The 24,711-nt window shown below is 37.5% G+C and overlaps 1 protein-coding gene across 2 annotated transcripts in view; it reads left to right on the forward strand.

The window, feature by feature from the left end:
- The window catches only part of LOC112679757 (zinc finger SWIM domain-containing protein 5-like), a 58,607-nt gene that overhangs the window by 32,620 nt on the left and 1,276 nt on the right, over positions 1–24,711 (forward strand). For both annotated transcript variants that reach the window (XM_025549668.1, XM_025549669.1), the window contains exons 4-15: positions 861–1,004; positions 10,825–11,273; positions 11,367–11,518; positions 11,715–12,733; positions 13,209–13,375; positions 19,724–19,968; positions 21,228–21,379; positions 21,466–21,629; positions 22,458–22,605; positions 23,333–23,451; positions 23,980–24,198; positions 24,333–24,531. In XM_025549668.1, coding sequence (XP_025405453.1) covers positions 861–1,004; positions 10,825–11,273; positions 11,367–11,518; positions 11,715–12,733; positions 13,209–13,375; positions 19,724–19,968; positions 21,228–21,379; positions 21,466–21,629; positions 22,458–22,605; positions 23,333–23,451; positions 23,980–24,198; positions 24,333–24,531 — 3,177 coding nt within the window. The remainder of the gene's footprint in view (positions 1–860; positions 1,005–10,824; positions 11,274–11,366; positions 11,519–11,714; positions 12,734–13,208; positions 13,376–19,723; positions 19,969–21,227; positions 21,380–21,465; positions 21,630–22,457; positions 22,606–23,332; positions 23,452–23,979; positions 24,199–24,332; positions 24,532–24,711) is intronic.

Consider the following 24,711-nt stretch of genomic DNA (forward strand, 5'->3'; position numbering starts at 1 on the left):
GAGCTTATTCAATGGTATACGTATAAAACAAAAATAAAAGCGAAAAATTCAAATTGATATTCTTTAAACATAAAAAACCTATTTATTTTTAACTGTTGAACCGACAAAAATAATAAATATTAATAGTCAAAATGATGCACTTTTCGAAATGTGAACAATGCACGCAGAAATATATTTATTTTTGAATCCTCTACCCAATTAATGTTATAAATTATAATATTACTGTAGAAGATGTTATGAACGAGGTATTGAAGACTGGAAACTTATAAAATACTAGGCATGACTATTATACGCCCTTGCTGATTCAAAACTACGAGAAAATACGTATTTTTTAAAAAAAAGACGTAACAGGTGTCATTAAAATAATTATTTTTTTAAATACAACTTGCCTTTTTTTATTGACTTATCAAAGTACAATTTACTACGTGATTGGGTTATAGCTTAATCTAATCATTTTATTCGATTACCGAATGTCAGTCTTCGTTATCTAATATTTTATCTAAAGTAAATTTTACACGTTATTCAATGTCAAATCAGCAATAACATTTTTTTTTATTCTGTATTTAAAATGGATTTAATTATATTGTTCAAAAATAAAGGTTATTGTAAATATTTATTTGCATTATTTTATATATAATTACTGCAACATTTAGACTTGTATAGCGTTTTAAATATTATTAATAGTGTTGTTAAAGTATTGAAAACAAATGCTAATACTAATACTACCCCTATAGTATTTCTTGGTATTAAAAAAAATAATAATAATGTGCATGCATAACTTTTCCCTTGTACTTAAAAAAAAAAACAATAATAAAATAAATATTCTCTTAAATACCCTAACATTTTTGGTTGTTTTGTAGAAACACTTTTACAAATGGATAGACAACAGCTGCAAAAGTTCGTGCAGTACCTCATATCAGAACACCACACCGAAGTATTGCCTACAGCTCAAAAACTAGCCGATGAGATCTTGCAGCAACGCTCCGAGATCAATCAGATAGCCGGTGAGTCATTTGAACCGTCGTACATATTATTCAATAGAGTATCATATCGCGTTTAAGTTGGGTTCCCTGTGCGTGTCTCATCCGACCTCCTCTTCTCATCGGCGTGCACACACTCGTCCCCGCTCTGACCTAATCGTTTATTCTGGTGCGTAGACATCGTGTATACAGGGTATATCACGAAGATTTCAACATATTCCGATACGGTTTCGCTGTGTAATGCTGCGTCGTCGTCACGTCTTCGCGATACACCCTGTGCACACGTATTCGTATCTAACACTATTTGTACCTGTACCGGCTTGCGCACACATATACCTACGTGTTATATAAATATACACAGCGTGTACGTGTGATAAAATGTATAATATAATGTCCATGCTCTCTGCGCGGACAACGACCAAGTGTGTGTAGTCGAAAAAATAACTTTAATGGCTTGCGCGCGAGGTGCCCGACGACTGCGACGCACAAAAGGGGAGTTTCATTTAGTTTGACATCACCTGTCAGCCGTGAATAATGTATTTAAACAAACAAAAAAAAAAACAGTAACAATGGTCCTTTTTTTCGATTATTATTATTATTGTTCTGTGGTGCGATCATCATCGGGATCTGTACGTATGCGGCATGCATTTGTACGTTTGTGTGTACTATGTTGTGTGCTGCGACTACGATGTACCACCAAACGATTTACACACACTCGCTCACATAATTTTTATGTCCTTCGTAGACGATTTTTATTCTACTCACGTTGTTACGTTTAACGTATAAGGATTTCTTCTTTTTTTCAGACCAAATTAAAAGACTTATAATAACGGTTTTTTGACATCGTAAAAAAATATACACACAGCACTGTTGTTATCATTTCATCTCCTTCCTCCCCCTTTTATTCTTCTCCATTTCATTTTAAAGATAACAGACAAAATTATAATTTACCATAACGGACGGTTATTTTGTTTTTATAAGTAACACCATAAGTAACATTGCGATTTCTAATTAGGGATCTCTATGTAACGTACCCTGGAATGTGATAAATTTTAACGAGCTTAACTGAATAAACCGAGAATATGGATTTTGATTTTAACACAATCGTTTGTAGTCGACATTTTTTGATATGCTATAGGTTTTATGTTTGTGTTTAATTATTTATACATTTAGTACTTGTACCCAATATAATTTATAGATCGAAAAATAACGCTTACATAATGCGTAACAAATTTAATTAATTTAATAAATCAATGTAATTTACATATCTTATTAAGTAAACAATAAAAATATGAGCAAACCATGTAGTACCTACATTTATTTGAAGAAAACTAAAGTGGGATAAAATTTCTCTTTCAACGATATTTTTTTGTAAATTAAATTTTTATTTTTGATCCAACAACCCACCTGTGCTTTCCATGTAAACATTTAGAAGTTTACTTACAGGATTAGAATTACAAGCTGAATAAACGATGGAAGTATATTTTCCGTTCCACCTGTTTTATTATTATGGTGTATATCCGGTTGATATTACTTTATCACCGCTCCTAATGTTAAGTACTGTGACGTACGTCGAACAGCTCGAAAAAAATGTTTTAAGTTATATATTTTTGTATGTTTTTAACCTGCACTATCACTACTTATATCTCATTCTATGAGCTGTTATATGTTGAATGATGTGATTTAATCCACGCATAACAATTATTATTCTCGCTTTAATTAGTTTAACTGATAAAAATCTTCATTAATGTTGTTCTATGATAACATTCCGTATCTATAATTATTTATTTTTATTTGAGAAACATTAGTTTAAACTTCCGGACCAATTTACTGATTGAAATCGACTGTTTTTTTCTCATTTTAACTGGTGCAAGTGCGATTGTTTTTACGCAACATCCTTTGTAATTATCGACATCATCTAAAATAACGTTTTTTTTCCGGTTCAAATGTTTTATAAACCAATGTTAAATGACATTTCATTAACAATTAATAATACTAGTTGGTGATTTGAAATGTACAATACGTAAAGTTAACAATTTTCCTTATAATGTGCAATGGTTTCCACATTATTCAGTAAATTTTTTTCATCGTTAAATTTTAAAATACCCGTTAGATGTTAAGTTAGATTAGTACCTAAACTAACATTGTAGTCCACAAGGGGTAATTATAGAGAATTTTGATGTATACGGCAAATATAAATCCTCTTGGCCAGATTAAAAATTGGACTTCTTAATTCTCCTGCGATGCGTATCTTTGGTTGCGTACAAATGATAACAATTATTTTTTGTGGCATTGAATAAGAGACTTAGAATGAGCCATTCAACATTTGATAAATGTAATTCTGGGAAGATGAAGAAACCATTATATCGTATCCTATGGCTTTTATTCATCCAAATCAGATGTTTTAAATGTATACCTTACATTTTATTTATTTTATTCATGCAATATTGCTCATTATTTTGTTATAATTATGGTTTTCTTAAATCTGAGATAATAATAATATTTTTTGTTAATTTTTTTTTTTTAATTACTAATAAATTATGATATAATTAAAAATTAATAAATTATTAACAGTTGTAAATTAATATATTAATAAATAAATAGTATAAATAAAAGATTAGTCTGAAGTATTGTTATATTTGTAAAATACGAATGGTTTCAAATTAAAAATTCATCTTCGGGTATATGCAAAGTTAATAAAATTGCGACTGAATATGATAAAATAAAATCACAACAAACGACAAACACGAACAATTAAATTTTATTTATTTCTGTATATAAACTATTTATTTATTTATTAATTACTAATAACAGTATATTTATAGAAATTAAGATGTGGTCGTTAAAGCGAGCCATGTTAGCAACTATATATCTTAATACGGTTCTCTCTAATATAATGAAACAACCCATATACTTAGGTTAGGTATAATATATATGTGTTACACGCGTAACGAACATAATATTATTTTCTATTATTAGTTGAATTTAACTTTGTTTCCTTTAATTAAGTTATCAAACCTACCTAGTTAATAAGTGGTATAAAAAAAAAAAAAAAAAAAAATACAATAAACAATAGTTGTGCTCGAATTAAGTTTTATTATTTAATATACCGAACGTTAGCTATCTCAGCATTTAACCTATTTTATACGACCATTACGTATACACTGGCTGCAACACTACACTATCGTGTTAGACCTGACCTCCGTAGTATAATACGTAATATTGCACGAATAATCAAATCACTCATAGGATAATGTATAAGCATATTATACACACTGTATTAATAGCATAATTCTATAATAGGTTCGTCAGCCGAATTGTTTGTGTTGGAGGACAAACGATTAATTTAATTTTGTTGGAACGGATTAGTAGCGCATATTTTATTTCATTACGTCAAAATGTTATAATAAACTCTCAAAAATATATTATACGAGCCAGTAAAACTAATGACTTAGTGAGGAGCTTAAAATTTGATTTGTTTGTAGAGATGGTCGAAAAAGAAGACTGTTTTTAAGAAAATAATAGTAAAAAAAAAAAAAAAACCGAAAATATTTAGATTAGAATATGTAAAACTAGAACTATAAAAACAAAAAATGTTTGCATGTCCTGAATAGTGTTTCTCGTAGACAGTTAGACAGTTATGCCTGGTGATCTTCGACTATTTAAATATTACCACGGCATAACATTCAAGAAAGTAAGCATATTTTCTAATAAATCTATTTTCTAATATATATAACTCACCTGCCATTGTTGTAAAGGGTTTTTTTTTTTGTAGTAAGAATGGCCCTCTTCTGGAATATCAGTGTATATCTGATTCGATGGCGCCGGTGTGGCAAACAAACCCCGTGACTAATGTATTTATTCGCACTAGCCGTTCCCGTAAGCTTCATTTCTAGTCCTAACTCGATTTTGTCAGAACTCAAGTCCTTTTAGAAAGCACCCATTAGTTGTCCAAACATTATACAATTGAAGTAGGTCCGTACGAGTTAAAAGTGACTTATGTTTTTTTAGCAGTCCAAAAAACCCTATTTTTACAATGGAAATGATTTTTGATGTAAATTCTTTCAAAGAAAATGTACGTGCATTTTTAAATCAGGTATTTTACGTTACTCGTATTGTTTTATTTTTTATTTTATTTGTCGGTTAAAAATTAAAACAGAAAACACTCTTGCATAATAATATGTTATGTATTAATTATTCCGCAAATTTTGAAACGTAAAATGCGTTAATTTAATGTAGCAATGGATTGATGTAAGTATTTTTTTTGTTGACTAAGTAATTACACACTTTCTGAATGCGCTTCGTGTTTTAAGTGTTATGAGCATAATAAATTTGCCACAAGAAAAAAATATTACTCTTATAATATGTGGAGACTAAGCTAAAAAATGAATTCAACTCAGTTGAAAAGTAGACGTGGCGTAATAAAATGTGTTGTGTAGGTAGCTGATCAGTTTTTAATTATAATTCAATTTCGTTCTTTCGATTATGCTGTCAGAAAAAAAAGTTATGCAGTTCGAAAAAAGTGTGCGTATAAATAATTTTTTTTCTTAATTACTTGTTTTACTACAATTAATGCAAATAATTAGTTTTTAAAAATATTCGTGCGTAAAATATTGATACTTAAATACTTTATTATATTATTTAAAATTTTTAATTAAAATGCCATGAAAACGAATTTTTATAAATATAAGATTTAAGAATCAACTTAATTGAATTGCAAATTTTTTTAGAAATCGAACGTAGAGTTGTATTCTTTTTCGTCTAAATATATACGCCGTCTAGACGCATAAGATTTAATATTATAAATTAAGTTTCCTAAGAACGGTAATTAATTCAATCATTTTTAGTCTTTGAAATTGTTTTGTCTGTTTGTAAACTCAATATAATATTTTATAGATTTTTTTTTTTTTTTACTATAATTTTTTGTCTATTGACATGTACATACGAGTATAAATATAAGTATAGTACTCGTATAAGTCATAATGGTTATCTTTGTTACCAAATTTTTTTTAATGATACAACTGGTGGGTTTTGTTTAACTAGATATAATATGAATTACGAATTCGTCGGTCTGTATAGTATTTTTTTTTTTTTTTTGTACAATAACGCAGTCTGTTTTTTCGAACGTTGAGCAAATACATATTATCATGTGCGTTATAATATGTTTTATAGCGTAAAATTTCTAAATAAAAAGTCATTATCGGGAATTCGAGTTAGAAGTGGAAAACCTTCATTTTTTTTTTTTACCCCTTAACTTTATACGTCATAAAAGTATTTTTATAACCAATAAATTCTATTTTTCGTATTTGATCACGTCCGTATGAAAAAACGCGTAGGTACACCGAAATGAACGTTATTACATTTTGTGAATCATTGGTGATAACCGCCGGAGTAGTACCTGTCCGGTAGTTAGTTCGCCGAGCGGTAGGCGTATGTTGAACGAAATAACGACAAAGATGGTGGTGGTATGTAATGTGCATCTGTATGTTTTTCGTGTAACAATAAAAACGAACGAGAAAAGTAAATTTTTCTCTCGTCGCCATACGACCACCGCCGGTTGGTTAGTAACGTTAAGTGTACGTAGTAGCTGTGTATATGTATATAATTTGTTACACTTTCTAGTTGATTAGTGTTGTAATGTGTATGGTATCTAATGATGAGTGAGAAAGATAGTGGTGGGAGGGGGGCAGGCATCGGTCGGAAACTGAGAGGAAAGGAAAGGAAAAAAAAATGATTTTTTATCATTATATTGTGTTCTATATTTCGTCAACGCCATTTCCTCCGACCGGCACCAGCAACCAAATGGGTTTACGCGACGACGTAATGAAATGAACTTGTGTATACAACTTAGCTTTAATTGAACTTGTATAACATCATCACACAGTATAACGTATAAATCGAACGCGCGCGCGTTTATCGTGCAGATGTATTATACGTTATGCGGCGCACAAAGTATTTTATAATATTATATGTACCGGCGGCGCACGAGAGGCAGCAGCAGTGAACGGGACCTCGTGCACACACCGTGTACATATTATACATAAATACAGGCGCGCGCGCGCGACAAGCAATTGCACTAACTGTAATATCCGGTGTTCCATTGTTTTCCTCGTATTAATCTTGGCACGGCACGGCTATTATCGTTGTCGGCGTCGTAATAATAATATTCTCTCGTGCATGTATAGCCGACCCGTTTAAAAAATATACGAATACGTAATAATGATCACCGTTTTTCGCGACCCAAAATCATTTCTATAATGCTATTGCGGTCGGTTGCTATCCGAGCAGTACTCCTCGTCACCCGCGTTCGTTTTAAACGATAATACATTGGGAACGCGCGATGAATAATATCGTTGTAGTTCCTTGTGGATCTTATTAAAACGATAACAAATACGTCAGAGAACGAACCGGACGAAAATCGATTTTCACGTGCACGTGTGTAAATATGCATGTGTTGTGTTCAATTTTATAAGCGCCGTGGACGAGCAGGATACGTGCTGTATGAATAATCAGTTTTGACGGCGGTGGCTCGCGGGGTTACGGCAGTCGATAACCGCACCGATCGTGTTTAAAACATACGAACGTTCCCAACAGGGTAGGTTTTTCGTGGGTGTGAGTGCATTGTGTTTTATAGATCTGTGGCCACTCTGACCGGTTTCCAAGTGTCCGTTCGGTATTCGATAATCCCACGTCTTCCGTTTTTCGTGGTACGTCCCGTAAAAATATGTTTATACTGCGGCTAATAATACCGATGATAACCGATTACGTAGTACAATCATGATACCGTAATAATATATAGGAAACATTGGATTTGCGTCACTCTCTCTCTCTCTCTCTCTTTCCGTGGCTCGCAACGCCTTTCGAGCGGTTGTGCGCTACGAGTACACATTTCTTCGTGTGGTGGCGATCGTATTGTTCGTCGTAATCATGGTGGGAGGGAGGACGGAGAATAGAGCTTGAGTAGGGGATATGTGGACGACGACGAGGAGAAGGAGAATATTGTGTAGATCGCCGTGGGCCAACGTCTCGGGGGAGATATACGTTTCTGTGGGGCGTGGGCGGGAAACGAAGGGGAAAAATATGAAACCGGTTGTCCCGTCACTTTTTTTTCCCTACCAATTAATATCTCGCCGCCGCCGCGTACGTCCTTTGTGTGGCCGTCGCGTCTGCGTACCACTGCTGCGGAGCCGCCACACGCGTATAGGCAACCAAACGGGCACGTCATAAAGCCGTGGGACCGCATCGTCGTTCTGGAAATCGATTACCGTACACCGCCGCTGTCCGTAGATCATTACACCAAAAAAAAGGGTCGTGCCTAATTCCTGGTGGATTTGATTTATTGCCGGACCCGGTGTGTGTGTGCATGTGCGCGCGAGCGACTCGCCCGGAGCACCGTGTTCACGAAATTAACGGTGGGACGACGAAAAATGTTTTATAGAAAAATTCGAGTGGTCGGAGTATATCGTATGGTAGCTGTGTACGGGTATAATAATAGTGGCCGCGTTATACATCGATTCGTTTTTCGCGTTCCATCGTCAACCGTTAACCGGCGCGGCCGAGAAAAAATATTAAAAAATAATGTACTCGAGGATTCGCGTCTTCACGGTTTTCGGGCAGAGGTGAGAGGAAAAACAGTCGTTTTAACTGCGATCCTGTCTCTATCAGTTTGCGCGTAAGGTGGTGTACTTTGTTGTACAGTTCATTTACGTCGTCTTCTTGGATATCACGCACCACGCGCACATCCGAACAATAATTACAATTATTCAAATTGTTCGTCATTCGCGGCGAACGAAATTCATGCGACATTTTGATGTATACCATTATTTGGTATAGACCGATCAAATGTATATAAATCGATACAGGAGTGATGGTGGTAATATGCAGTACGTGTACACGGTATTGAAACGATTCCACCTTAAAAAATTACTTTTCTACTTCATTCTTCGGGGGTCCTGTACCCGAAATATGATAAGTAGACGTAAGGCCGAGCAGAGAGCTGGATAGGTTGTTTGTTGTCAGTTCGGACATAAAAAAAAGCAAAAAAAAAGTATTTTATATCGTTCGATAGGACTTTATTATACGATAGGACTATTTAAGTATGTAATAAAAAAATACGGTTCCTACGAGATTACTATATACAGAACGTACATCGGTCAAATTGGTGAATTCGTATTCGATAAAATGTACATAATAATAATATCTTAAGTGGAAAACGACAAACGGACGTTGTCGTACGCAGCAAATAAGTATATGTACTTCACATATTATATCGTATAGAAGCCAAACTCGTTCTACTCCCTACGTTTTTTTTTTTTTTTTAGATTTAATTAGGTGACCCAAAGGTCTCGGAGCTATTATATCAATTCGAGAAGCCGACAAAATGACTATTATACCACACTTGGAAGAAACGTACACTGTAGTATTTGGGGTTGACTATTGGAAATATTTATTCGTCGTATATTTTATTTCTGTTTTATTTTTTTATTTTTGCTTCCGTCGTCGTCGCGTCCTCCGATTACTTTTTCTCCTCTACGACAGTGTGTCTCGAATTATTTCCATTATAGCTGTACGCGCGTAATTAATTTTCCCTCGGAGCCACTCATTGTATATGTTTTTCCGACTGTCCATTTATAGTTGTTTGCTAATATCTACATATTTGTCATAATAAAAAAATAATTATATAAAAATCATACATAAGAATATATCGTAATACACACTTATTACGGTTTTCAAACTCGTTCTATTCGCTGTCAACGATACGAACATTATGTGATCTCAATAATAGTACAAGTATATATGTATAAAAACGGTCCTTTATCATTTTTTTTTTTTTTTATGTTACCGACGAACCAAATACAGCTAGTTTATATGTTTTTTCCCCGTTCGTATACTTATAAAATTGTATGGTATTTTTTTAGTTTTTCTGTAGTGAAATTGATCAAATTGTCATGAGAACCACAACAAACAGGTTTCTATTTCGTTTTTTCTTTCCGCATTAACGTTCTATATTTCGCGTATCACATTCTACAGTCATCGCTATAACATGCGGCATATATGCGCGATGCGTGGTATTATTCGCGTTTACCCGGAGAATAACTTTTGTTCAATTCTCGCACCATACGGATACCGTACACATATCCATGGCGTATTCTGCGGTTTATTTCTGGTGGTATGTACGGCTCTACATTATAGTGCTGGTTAATATCGATTTATGTAATGATAAACCGTGTCAAATGTTGTGTGCAGTGTGTCTAGAGACTTCGAAAATGCGTTAAATAGACTCGCGGCAGCGATACGATATGATAATGCAACGGGTGCAATCAACCAGTGGTGTGGCGAACTGTATTTATTACAGAAACGATTGCCTCCGACCTTTTAGGGGACGATTACCGATCACGTTATCTGCGTGTTTCACATATACAATTAGGGTTCCGGCGTATACACGCCTAAAGGTTCAGAATATTCGCATCGGGGTTCGCGACCGTCGAAGTTGGACCCGAAAACGGTCACGTACCTCAGCCGTCCGAAAGTTAAGGATTTCCGAGCACGTCAGAGGGTAGTAAAGCGTTCCAACGCTGCATGGTGTTGTTACAAACGTTGCGTATGGTAATTTACGACAACTGTTGCGCGGTTTTAAATGGAAAACGCCATCATGACGCGTACACGTGATGGGGCGGCGAATTATCGCGTGCAGCGAACATTTCGGTAAAACTGACTCTAGGCCATTGGTTGTCCAGTTGACGACGGTTCCCTTCTCGTTTACCCACCGCGGGGCCTAGACTACCACGTAGTACACAAATCGGTTATTATGATAATATAACCATCCGGATTTCCGTTTTCGCAGGAGCACCGGACCCGACTGCTGGGCCGAGCGCGGACGACGAGCACACGTGGCACCTGGATGAGGAACAGGTATGCGAGCAGGTCCGGTCGTACCTGACGCACGGCAGCTACTACAACGCGAACAAGCAGCTCAACTCGCTGTTCGCCAAGGTGCGCGAGATGCTGCGCGCCCAGGACTCGAACGGCGCTCGCATGCTGACGCTCATCACTGAGCAGTTCCTGTGCGACCCCAGGCTGGCGCTGTGGAAGTCCCAGGGCACGCCGATCACGGATAAGTGCCGGCAGTTGTGGGACCAGCTGGGCGCGCTATGGGTGTGCATCGTGCTCAACCCGCACTGCACGGCGCAGGACAAGAGCCAGTGGAAGACATTGCTGGAGAAGTGGACGCACGTAGACATATGTCCGCCCGAAGACCCGGACATGTTGGCACTGCCGCCTGCTTTCAACGACGTGAGTACATACTCTACATGCACATCAATACTCTCTTTCTCTTTCTCCCGAGCATTATGTACGCGATTCCTGTACCGTCTGGTTGTGTTGCAGAGAAATCACCATCCGCCCACTGAGAACGGTTTGGACGAGGACGTGGACAACGTCAACTACAGGCCGTCGTCCCGGTCTAGCAGATCGAGTCCCAGGTACAGGAGTAGTTATCCGAGCACCAGCCAGCGGATAAACCGAACGATATTCCACAGGTAAGCAGACACAACTCGTATACGTATTCATAGAATGTCTTACGTTGAACGTAGATTCTATGATCGATCACGCCGGGACTCTAAGAATCGAATTTCGGTTGGAACCGTATCGACCAGAAAATTACTCTTGTAGTCCTAACCTCGTTACCGCGGTATATTTTCGTACGCTCTTCTTGACGTTAATTTCGTTTCGCAGGGCTTTGGACGCGGTGAGCATGTCGTGGGACAATATTCACCTGAAGAACGTGTTGTCCAGCGACACATACAGCAGTCATATACCAGACAGCACGCAGTCGGGCAGCTTCAACGAGCTAGGACAGCCTCTGTGGCACGAGCTGCTGGCCACGTGCGCGTCCCGCGTGGATGCACTCAGGTCGCACGGCCACCATGCGGCAGCGCTTAGGCTGGCCGTGTGCGTGGTGCGCACCATGAAGCAGCAGCAGCTAGACGCGCAGCGCCGGTGGCAGGAGAGCCAGAAGCCGCCGCCGCCACGGTGCCCGTCCCGGCACTCCAACCCGCCGACTCGGTGCTACGAGCTGCGGCCTGCGCAATCGTGTTCATACGACACGTACTCGCAGACGCGGCCGTGCTCGTCCCGGTGCGTGTCGTGCCCCATGGTTGGCGGCTACGACCGGCTGTCCGCGTCGTCGTCCAGCGGCGGTGGCCCCATGTCGTCGGCCGCATCCTCGGCGTCTTCATCCCCGTGCAGTCTATCCCGGTGCGGGTACAATGACTCGCGGTCCGGCTACGCGACCGGCGGCGCGGGCTGTTCCAGTTATAGGTGTACGGCGTTCGCGGACGCCCCGCGGCCCAACGTGTGCACGGCATCCCGGTGCAACAGCTATTGCACTTACTACGACAATCATCCGCCGCTCCGGGTTCCGGGCCCTATGTCCGGTGGCTTTGGCGGCGGCGGCAGCAGCAGCTCCGGCCTGGGCGGTGGCGGCGGTGGCAGCGGTTCATCCGGTTACCGGTACCCCGAGCGCACCAACAGCCGGAACGGCGGTAGCAGTTCCAGCAGTTCTCGCGGCGGTGGTAGTGGCAGCGGTGGTGGTGGCATGGGTTCCAACCAGCAGACCGCCGTACTGCACAACAGCTGGACCGAAGGATGGGTCGGTCATCCGATGGACCCTATCGGCTGTCTGTTCGACACACTGACTGATGCATCTATAGTTCCTGATCCAAACGTGCCTCATTCGTCACCGTCATTTTTCGGTACGCGCTACGTTACCCCCAGTATAATATCGCGGACGACACATCGGTATACATATTTACAATGGTGTGGACGGCAAACGAGGGGGTATTTTTTTTTAGATGCCGAAAATTCAATATCCGCCTTTTTCTAAATCAAACTCTGCCGAACGCCGTGCGAGTGTTCCAAAATTCGTTTTTCCGTGTTTTCTTAACGGTTTTTATTGTCTGGGAGCTGAGGTTTTGGACAAAAATAATTCTGTCGACGCGCGTCCCACGTACGAACCGAAATGCACAGTGAGCTGGATAAAAGTGATTATATTTTCACTAATAATTTATGGAAGGACACCCTCTGGATCGCGTAGAGTTATTCTATTACGTGTTTGTGCTGCGTCGTCGTACACATCGTACCGCGTCGTCCGCGTCGTTCCCAGAAACTGCGCCGAGTCACGTTAATAATATCATATTGTGTGCTAATTCTTTGATGTTTCCCGCACAGACGCCAACGCATCCGAAGAGGGAACCCTGCGGCCCACCCCTCGTCTCACACACATACCCGTCGCCGGTTCGCAGGATCGCTCCGAAACGTACCTGTCGCTGGCCGTCGAAGTGGCACTCATCGGTCTCGGCCAACAGCGTAATATGCCTCCTGGACTGTACGCTCAGGTAATAAATCTCTGTTCAATGTACGTTTCCCCCGTAGGCTTAACGCACCGGTATTTTTCGCCCCGTCGTCCGATCGCGGCACGTGGTCTCGACAAATCGTAACGCAATACTGTTGTTCGTGTACGCTTCGAGCAATATTCCACCATCTATGTGTCCCATGCGTTCTGTGTTGTATGTAAATAGGTCTTGAGTAGAAACAATTTGTAACACGGTTTTATTTTAACTGTCAACGCGACATACATCGTCCGACGCTTGTTGTCCGTTGACATTTCGCTAGATATTTTGTTTCGCCCGAACGTTGACACCCGAACGATTCGCTAACCCCGTCTCATCATAATCGTAAGTATACGTTTTTCCTTCCGCGGTTAAAAATAACTCCATTTCAACCCCGTAGTGTCCCCTCCTCCCCGAAGCTTAGAAGACCATTGAAACTCGAAAATGTTTTAATGCTACGAAACGACGTTGCGATCATCATTATTACATTATAAATATAATATTAATATTATTACATTATAATTTTTACATTATTACATTATAAATAGAACGGCATAATATGCTGAACCGTACCAGTAAATCGGTATAACGTACAAAGTATTTTAGTACTTTTTATTCGTACACGAATCACACATACACGTAAGCGTGTTGTACTCGCTGTACGGTCGTAATCAGTAATATAATGTTCAATTAGCACCCGTGTAAAGGTAATCATAATAATATTTTAATGTATGTACCGTGCTCGCGCATGTACGTAATATGTGTTTTAAACTACAAGTGCACAAATAACCTACGTTATCATTCGTTGTTCAATTTGGCAAACATAATTATATTTCTATCTAATTTTTTTATTTTTGTCTTAATTTTTCCGACTTTATAAACACATTGGTACGTATAAACAATAACATTAAATGATGGAATCAAAATTTTTGTTCGGTTAAAAAAAATCTACATACCGTAAAATAATTAAAAGTACTACGCGTACAGTAGTGGAATATTGTTAACCGTGATACGTTCATACACGTGTATTTATTTTTATTCCTTCAATTTTTAGATGTGCGTGTGTGTGACACGTATTTTATGAGTTCTTATACAAAGGGTGGCAGTTTTTCGTTTTTATTGTAATTGTATTTTTATTCTTACTCCGCCATTCTATCAGAACTCGAAACGGAATAACATATATTTATTATATCTGTTTTACATTCAACGGTGTAGAAAATATGTCAGGACTTGAATGCGCGCAGTACTAACCCCAGTAGTTGGTGCGCGTACAAATCGTAAGCAAAGGCTCGAGCCACAGTACACGCGGAACGCATTACAATACTCGGGTTATGCACCGGCCGATTTCTTTTCTTCGATCCCTGTTCGACGCGCAGCGAACGACGTGCACACCTCTGTTATTTTTGTTATACGTTTTCGCAGCACGAGACCACTCCGCTATAATATTTCTGCCCCGGTACGAAACCGTTTCGCCAATATACGAGCGAATACACGCGTGTATGTAATATAATACCACGCGGAATTATAATGTATTATTATTACCGTTCGCGCGGCCTTTGTTGTGATTCGCAAACGCGTACAATACGGACGCACCCGGCCGCGTGTTTCGCATAGGCATTTCTGATGGATTATGATTACATTGTTGTTACCGTCTCGTTCGCGGCGCAGTGTCCATTTACCGGTTCCCTTAACTGCTAACGCGGTCGCGGATTTCAAGCATACTGCGCACGCACGTTTATGGTGACACACACATTATCGTGGGCTGCCATATTTCCAGATGCCCGTATCCAAGGTTTGCTCCGGAATAATATACTGCAACTCTCCCCCACATCCAGTGTATCTGGCCGCATTACTCCGGTGTACAGCGTATTTTTCAGTATCTTTAACATTTTAGACGATTTTCAAGTTGAAATCGCACACCGATGGTTCCTTTAGTTTTTTAATTTTAATCACAAGATTATCACCATTGTTAAAAACCAAATTTTATATTTCTATGTACATTTATCGGATATCTGCTATTATATTCAATTTTAATGTTATCGTTGGATATAATATACTACTATCTTGGACTAAACACATCTGCAGTTGTTGAGGACGGAAGGATAATTGTTTCGTATACAAGCCGCGTATTATTTTCATAGATATTTCTAAATCAAGCTTTATGTTTACTTTTGTTTCTATATACATATATTAATTCATATAAAATATACATAAACGTACATAAAAATGCGTAAACTTATTATATACACGTATTTATGCTCTCAGGTAACCGACACGATTTCGGACATTGTACGAGCGTGGTTCAAATATAAATGAGACTTTCGTTCTAAAATAAATATTTGTTATTATAAATTTTTTTTTTTTACAAGATCATAACTTTTTTAGATAGTCCCCCTCGCAAACTATGTATTTTTGCTACCTCTACGATAATTTTTTTATACTCTTTTTATAAAAATTTTACGGCTTAGTAAGTAGCCAATTGCGAACGTACTCTTCCACCTCTTCGTTCGATGTGAACCGCTGTGCTCCTAACTTATCTTTCAGAGGACCGTACATAATATAATCACACGGCGATAGGTCTGGACTATAGGGAGGGTGTTCCAATGTTTCCCAACCTTTTTAAGTTTGACTAATGTATCGCGTGTGAGCGATTCCCCATAACCTCTAACCTTCCATTTCGTGAATTTTTGATCAAAAGTGAGCAGTCTTGGGATCCAACGTACGCTAATTAGTAACTGTAATTAGTACAGTCGATAAAGAATTTTGGCAGGTTTCACATTTTCTTTTGACGAAAAACGCATGATGATACGTTGCACACTTTCGCTCGGAACTTCTTTTCCGCTCATCGTACAAAATAAACTAAAAACGGGCTTTTCGCGACTATGACTGTACTAGACAATTGCTATTAAGTCATTTCAACATCCAGTGCAGCTATACCCTCCAAACTTTATTTCTTTTCCGTAAAAACGAAGTCTCTTTTATATTTGAACCACCCTCGTATATATATACGGCATTTGTGTATTAGTCTTAAAGTCTGCACGCATATGTTTGTGTGTGTGTACATATCACTATTGCATTATACGTACTATCTGTGTGGAGAGAAGTTCACTGTATCGAAACGGCGGTCGTAACATCACGCCCATGAACAGGTTTCAAAGTTCACGGTTTTAGGCCGTTTTTACTCACGGTAACACATTTATATTTATAAATTTTCCCCCCTCGTAGTTTCGTTAAGGTCAATAAAACGGCTGGATGACAATTATGCACGCGTGTATGTGTGTGTGTGTGTGTGTGTAACTGTTTCGTATAATATCGAATTATACGTGTGCGAGTGTCGTATGATATATTTTGTTACGTAATGCGCAATCTTGAAGTATGATTTTTTTATACGATTGGTGAAAGTCCGTCCCCTATTCTTTCAACTCGTTCTGTTTAAGGTTTTCAAACTGCTTATTTTCGTTTTTCTCGTGTATGCGTGACATATAAATACATTTTTTTAACACCGTCGCACACCCAAGTTACACCGATACTGCAATACTTCGGATTTGCCACAAAACAATCTATAATATTTACGTGGTGTTTTAAATACGCTTGTCTAGCGAATAAACACGGAGTAGTTATCCCCCGTCGGAATCTACTCGTTTTCCTAATCATCAACCCGTCAAACGCCTGTTAAATCGCGATTATAATATATTTTCGTACATTGATACACAGTTGGTCTCCTGCGGTTTTAACTGTACCCAATCTATCTGTAAACGTACGCGCACTCTAAAAGTATCGAAAAACGATACTTTAAATCGAATTTTTATGTGGTGAACTAACTACATACACTTTATATTGTCAGTCACCGTTGTTTGTATTATTAGACTGCCAGTGGACTGAAATTAATTTCGAAAAAAAGAGAAAAAATAATACTTTTTAATCAATTCCAACCCTCGGTTGCTTGCGTCAAAGTAGTAAATTTTTTTATTTTTATTTTTTCCAATAACGTCACATCATCGTTTATTAATGACAATCGGTAGAAAGAAATAAAGAAAAAATACATTAATTTTAATACATAAAAGAATGAAGTTTTTAATAATGCAGAAATTCGTTATTAAATGTTTTACGTGTGCGCATGCATTACATCTAGGTCATAGCAATCTCTATAGATAATTATGATTTATATATTATTTTCTATTAAAAAGTTTGGCGCGTATAAAAAAAAATTAAAATTAATTTTCGAAGATTAACCTTCTTAATTATGAGATCGTACTTTTGTTTTTTGAATTAATAAAGAAAAAACTTCATAGACGTAATTAAAAAAAATGATTCCTTCAAAACGGTTTCATAAAAATGACCTGATACAAATTCGGGGGCTAATTCTACTACGTAAGTTACGAATCGAAAAAATGAGGTCGTCCGCATATTTGTATTTATCGAGAAAACAATTTCGCTTGTGAAACTTAACGCTAAACCAACTCTAATAATTTATAACACGTTTCCTAAAGTGTATGTGTGTGTTTGTCCAACCTTGAGTATTATTTATTACCTAGTCGCGTAGATATTAGACTATTTGAGATACAAAGCCTACAATTATACTGTTTCGAATAAATATATACTCGAAGCACAAAGGTTTTTAGTATTTTTTTTCCACGTACCGTCTGTATACATCACCTTATAATAATTAAATTCGCGTACACATTTAAGCGTACGTGGTGCATTAATTGGGATAAATTACATATCCCCACGGTGTGTATGCATAAATACCATGCACTGTTTTACTTAATACACAACGTTACAATATTATATTCAGAGTGATTATTTGTTGTCTTTAGTCGGTATTTTTATTTACTTTTCGTAATGTAATTTTTTTTTCTTCGTTGAATACATTTTAAACGTATACGGAGATTCACGGACACTACATTTTTCGCCAACTCCTTCTTTTATATTCGATTTTTAAAAAGGTGTGCTGGTGTGTAGCCTGTTGTAAACGAAAAGAGTAAATGTACCACTTCTACCATACCTATATTCTGTATATTACACGCATGGCAGCAAACACTAAAGTGGTAGTGGTGGGTCCACAATCTAAATTAAAATAATTGAATTATGGATGAAAGTAAAAGAAGATAAAATAAAAGAAAATAAAAAATGAAAAAGAATAATGAACGGTTGTGAGACGCGCGTTATATGTGCGTGGGCATATATGCGTACGTATACTTATAGGTATATACATATATTTACTGTTGGTGAAAAAGCTGTTGTACCCCCAAACACGCGAGGGGGCAGAGAAGAAAAAATCATTGTGAAGATGAATGAGCCGAAGAATTTGTGTCTGGGTTTTTGATTTTAAAAAAAGTATTCTCGCACCTCAGCCACACCGGTTTGGTCTGATAAGGGGGAGGAGTGCGTCTGAAAATTGAATTAAATATGAATTCCTCTGGACGACGTGCGCTTTGTTGTAAAATAAAATCGTATTGATATAAATGTTAGGTACATTTGGCTGTTATTATTAAACGAGTATTATACTATACAATGCAGTGTTTGAATCAATCATTTCTGTACTTTTCTTTCTCCGCACTATATATCGCTATTATTCAATGTCATCCGATGTACGATTAAACATCGAAATATAGCGTTATGACGAGAAGAAATCTCGGCGAAAAAAAATAAATGATTATCATACATATACAATATATGTGTATGTTCTAATAAATTATTTAAAACTATTGTATATATTATTTATTTATTACTACAATATTTATTTTTATTATTTGTCCTTTTTGTCGTTTCGCAAAAGATTTACGCACAAAATCATCATATTAAATCCTATATATTCATGTAAACTCAACTATACATACCGACTTGGTGGCGCCAAGCTCTGAACATATTTGTACAGCAAAATCTAAAATCTAGGATTCTCTCTCTGATACGTAGTCTAAAATCCTAATATTAATCTACGCAAATTGTTCGGGTATCCTTTACCTTTTTTATTTAAGATATGAAACAGCTGCTTATCTTGGCATATTATTTCGGAACCAATATGTATTGTTAATATGATATTCTTGACGAAGTGTTGCATATATAATGTGTTGTAGTAGTATCTGCGATTTTTCCACGCGATACTTCTTGCTGCGTTCGCGTGACGATGCGTAGAAATAAAAACAAAAACCCTTTGTATCGCGAGAAAACTTAAGGGGATGAAAAATACGAACATAAGAAAAAATTGTACCTACGTCGTCACCCATTCGCGTTTCTCCATTGTTCCCTGTCGAGCCATTTCACTGGTTCGTGTCTGCAAACGACAACAATGTTGTGCAGCAGCGGTGGAAAAAATCTAACTAATTTTTGATTTCTTCCCGGTCATTTTCGCAGGAAAAGGCGTGCAAACAAGAAGACAGACTGATAGCCAAACTACAAGAACTGGATATGGATTCGAATCTTGTGGGTGTTCTACGTCGGCAGGCCATAGTGCTGTTGGAAGGAGGTCCAACCAGTGGCCTAGGCCATGGCGTTCACAGGGACAGCATACCTATGCACACGTTCGCCCGTTTCCTATTCGTCGCACTGCTCGACTACTACCCTGATCTGGCCTACGACGTAGGTCTACGAGCGATGAGGTACGTAATTATTACTAGCCCACGGTACCACCGGATACTTCTTTTGCAGCTGGTAGTATAATACCAGCTATACGTGTTTACTCAGGTGTAGCCACTTTTCCGAAAATGTCCGAAACAGATTTATAATTATTTTTCCGAGAAACGTACGAGTACAGTAAGTGCGTAGGCTTTCTATTTGTTTTCATTCATACGATTGGAAATTAAAAACCATAATATCTTTTTATCGTTTAAATTTTTCATAATAATCTATTTCATAACTGTACCCGGTATATTTATTGTAATTTTTTTCATAATAATATTGTGTACATAAAATAAAATGTTTAAATAATATTATGTTGAAAATGGTAATTTATTCTCAAGGCAAACTTGCGTTCTCTGTATAATATTATATTAATTGTCTAGTACTGAGCTAGTAGGGTTTGGATGTTTATACACTTAAAATTACTGTAATATGTGTGCATTTATGCACTAAAAAATTACCAAATATGCACAAAAAAAAACATAAAATATGGATTTTAGTAAAAAAAAAAACCTCAAAATATGCCGAGTAAAATTTATTTTACCTTTAATATTACAATATAATTATAAATTATAAGTATGTATTTAATTATCCTAAGTTGATATTTTTATATTTTATATTTTTTTTAAGGTATATACTAATTATTAGTATGTGAAATATAAAAATATCAACTTATGTAAATTAAATACACACTTATTGTAAATTTTTTACAATATGACCTGTAATACAATGATTTTAATTTAATTTAATCAAACTTGAATCTGAAAATATTTAGAGCAAATACAGTTATACGGATCGATAATTTTATCATTTATCTATTCATTAATTTAGATTGTTATTAAAAAAAGGTTTAAAAGTTTAATGAAATATGCAAAATAAAAATTTAATTATTGGATGATTCAGTAGAAAATGAATCAAATTTGTATCTAAGTCCAAATTTAATTGGATCAATAGAAAAAAATATGCAATTTCATAAATGTCTGAACCCTACTAATACGGAACTCGAACGTTAAAGATTATGTATTATTTTTACTTGATATATCATGTGAGTTTATTTTATTGAAAACATTTAAAATGTATTAAATCTAACTTGATTTTTGTGGTTCCTTTTCATTTGTTTTTTTTTTCTAACTCTGCAGATTATTTTTTTTTTAAATATTCAATTTTTATGCCAACAACCGTGTCGTTGTTATTTATTTCACGCCTAACCTCCGACATCCGGTATTATGTTTGTGTGTAGATTACCAATTTTGGAGGACCATGAAGACTCGGACAATCCAAATGGCAACCCTTCTTCCGTGATGTTGAACCGGTATCCGCGATGGTTCACTCTGGGCCACATCGAAACACAACAGTGTACGCTAGCATCTACAATGCTGAGCGCTGCCAAAGGTATGTTGGTTTATCCTTTTCTCCGCGTATTCCTGATATCCCTTCTAATAATAATAATAATAATAATGAAAATATATCCGTTGCAGGAGAACTACTGCGACTGAGAACAGTACTGACATCGGCACAACGACACATACATAGCTCATCACATCTGTTTAAATTGGCGCAAGATGCGTTTCGTTTCGCTACACCAGAAAACGGACCAAGGCACCCACCGTTGTTGACCGTCGCCTTCGAACTCGGATTACAGGTATGTACGAACACCACGAACGCGTGCTATGTTATGGTTTCGCGTTTTGAACTCGAAACTTTGTATGACAAGAGTAAATATACCCCGTAGATGTTATTTTATACGTTAATAATTAGCGTTTATTTAAAATTGAGTTGCGAGTAGTAAAACGAGAGTTAATACAAACAAGAAAATGTTGATAAAAAATGAATTCATTATGTTATAAATATAGGAGATTATAGTTAAAGTGACTGAGGAGTGAGAATGATGAATAGATGTCGAAAAGTAGTTGCATGTAGGAATATGAAAAAGGGGACAGACTATAGACAAAGATAAAATTATACAAAAATAAGGATTCTACACCAGAAGGAACGAGGACAGTTGCAGGGAAGGATAGGATGTAGATTACTGATGATATTTTCTTGGCGAAGCGCGTTCGCATACACGACGAGAGTCTGTATAGCTGTCCGAAAGAGGAATGATTATAATTATTATACAAATGATATGATCATGACGGTAAACGTTATGGCTGAGATGTAATCAAAAAAAGTCACGAGATTAAATATATTCCCTTTATGTTTTTAAAATATAAAACCGTGTATCCCGTGAAATGGTATTTTGTTCTACAATAAAAAATTTAAGCGTAGATGTGACACGTATACCACACCCACAAACACAATTCATATACACATGCGTTGTATACAATTATGTGTACCGTTTCAAAAATGGCATTGTGTTATTATTAATTTATTTTTATTTTTCAACGACACATACTCTACCATTGCGCCAAGACGAAAATTCAGAAAAAAAAATTTCCTTTTAACAGACGATTTTTCTCCGTGTTCCCAGGTAATGCGCATCACGCTGGCTTCTTTGAACTGGCGACGTCGCGAAATGGTCCGGTGGTTGGTGACCTGTGCTACCGAAGTCGGCATGGATGCTCTGACATCTGTGATGCAAAATTGGTTCCAACTGTTCACGCCCACAGAAGCCACAGGTACTTACGCGGATAGCAATCAATCCCAATAAATAGTATAATACGCTGTGCGAATACGTTTCACGTAATATGTATTACTCATAGGCACAACTAAGGGGGGGCTTAGCCCCCACGGACCACGATTTAGCGTTCTCAAAAATATTCCACGTTATACATGACATACAGCATACTTAACTTAAAATAGTATCACATACAAAAAAAAGACACATTGCAGTAAATCCAACTTGGAATATAAAATACTAGTATATTAGTATAGTATATTAACATGGTATATAAGAGTAGGGGTAATCTACAGGTTATTTTAAATTTGTTAGGAGGGCTGTAGCCCCCCCCAGATTTTTACCCTAGTTGCGCCAATGGTGTTACTATCGTTGCATTTTCACGTACCTTTATCGAGGAACAATATTGTATTCAGTGGTGGAACTAGGAATTTTTACGCCCGGGGAAAATTTTAAAATTACGCCCTATCAATCGAAGACCAATAATCAAATACTCTTCTTGAGAATTTTTTTCTAATAATTAATATACAATCATACTTGTTGAGTTTTAACCTTATTAACAGTATTTAACAAAGTTAAAAATATAAAATTAGTTGTTAATAATTACAAAAAAAAATTACACCCTCTAATATTTTACGCCCAGAAATAAATCCCCGTCTTTCCAACATCTAGTTCCGCCCCTGATTATATTATATAATTGTTTAAACGAATGCGTTTTTTTTTCGTAGGACCCGTGGCCACAACGATCATGTCGCATAGCACCATGCTGCGGTTGAACTTGTCGTTCGAACAACAAGAGAAACTGTCAAGCTACGCTCGCACTTTGGCCCTTCAATGCGCGTCCAAGGTGAGCATATACCGCGGTATACCCGCAATAATTAGTAGGTAACGTAAAATATTCATAGTTCTGGTTCCAACCTGTGCATGACTGACTACCGTCTTAAACGAAAGTGTCTTCCTTGGGAAAAATGATATAGTCGATCGTCGCTACAGTATAATGTATCGCAATTGCACGTGAACAGCAAAAGAACTTGACATTGTGTCACTGCGAAACGTGTCTTCATGTACCTCTTTCTTCGACGGAATTGTTCATGTTTACGACACTTGTTCGACATCGTAAAATATTCTGTGACCGACCGAGAAATCGAAACCGTTTTCGTCCTGTTGAAATAAAGAACTGGGTATCCCGTTTCTGGTGCGTGTATCCGTCAAACGTAGACGGTCCCTTTATGGAAAAACCTGTACGATGAGATCAGATATTACCTACGTGTTGCTGCCGCCTTTGGCTATCGTTAACTCGTTGACCCTTGGATCGAAAACCCAACGGTGTTTCGCAATTATCATACGTTTGTTGTAATCGTTCCCCGTTTTGCAGGATCCACCGAACTGCGCGCTGAATGCTCTGACGCTGTGCGAGAACGACGCCACCGCCTTCGAGGCTGCTTACCAAATCGTGTTGGACGCCGCGTCGCACATCATGACTTCATCGCAGCTGTTCACGATCGCCAGGTACATGGAACACCGAGGATATCCGAATCGTGCGTACAAGCTCGCGATGCTCGCGATGAAAAACGTCCACTTGGCGTACAACCAGGTCAGTAGTGGTCCTACGTGATCGAGTCGTTTTATTCTTCTTCCGGTCCCATTTGTCAACTGTATAATTCGTTATCTGCGACAACTTTCGCTTAACATTTTTTTTAATTTTTTTTTTTTTAACTGTTGACTCAGGACACTCATCCAGCCATCAACGACATACATTGGGCCTGCGCACTGAGCCACTCTTTGGGCAAAAACGAGTTGGCCACCATGATCCCATTGCTGGTGAAGAACGTGCAGTGCGCCACCGTGCTGTCCGACATCTTGCGCAGGTGTTCGATGACGCCGCCCGGCATGACTTGTGCTCATACGTTACCTCCGCCCGATACAAGTGAGTGGTTTATTATTTAGCCTTTTTTTTTTTTATTTTTTTATTATTTTTTATTGCCGTACACTAGGTAGTAGTACTCTATTATTATTATAATCCTCGAGCCGGTCGTCCTATTGTGTTGTGGGCTAAGCGTCGAACGCACAATATATTGTAATATCCGACCGCCGTTTACTCTCAGCG

The sequence above is a fragment of the Sipha flava genome, unplaced genomic scaffold, assembly GCF_003268045.1.
Source record: "Sipha flava isolate LNK unplaced genomic scaffold, YSA_version1 167_pilon_pilon, whole genome shotgun sequence".
Lineage (NCBI taxonomy): Eukaryota > Metazoa > Arthropoda > Insecta > Hemiptera > Aphididae > Sipha > Sipha flava.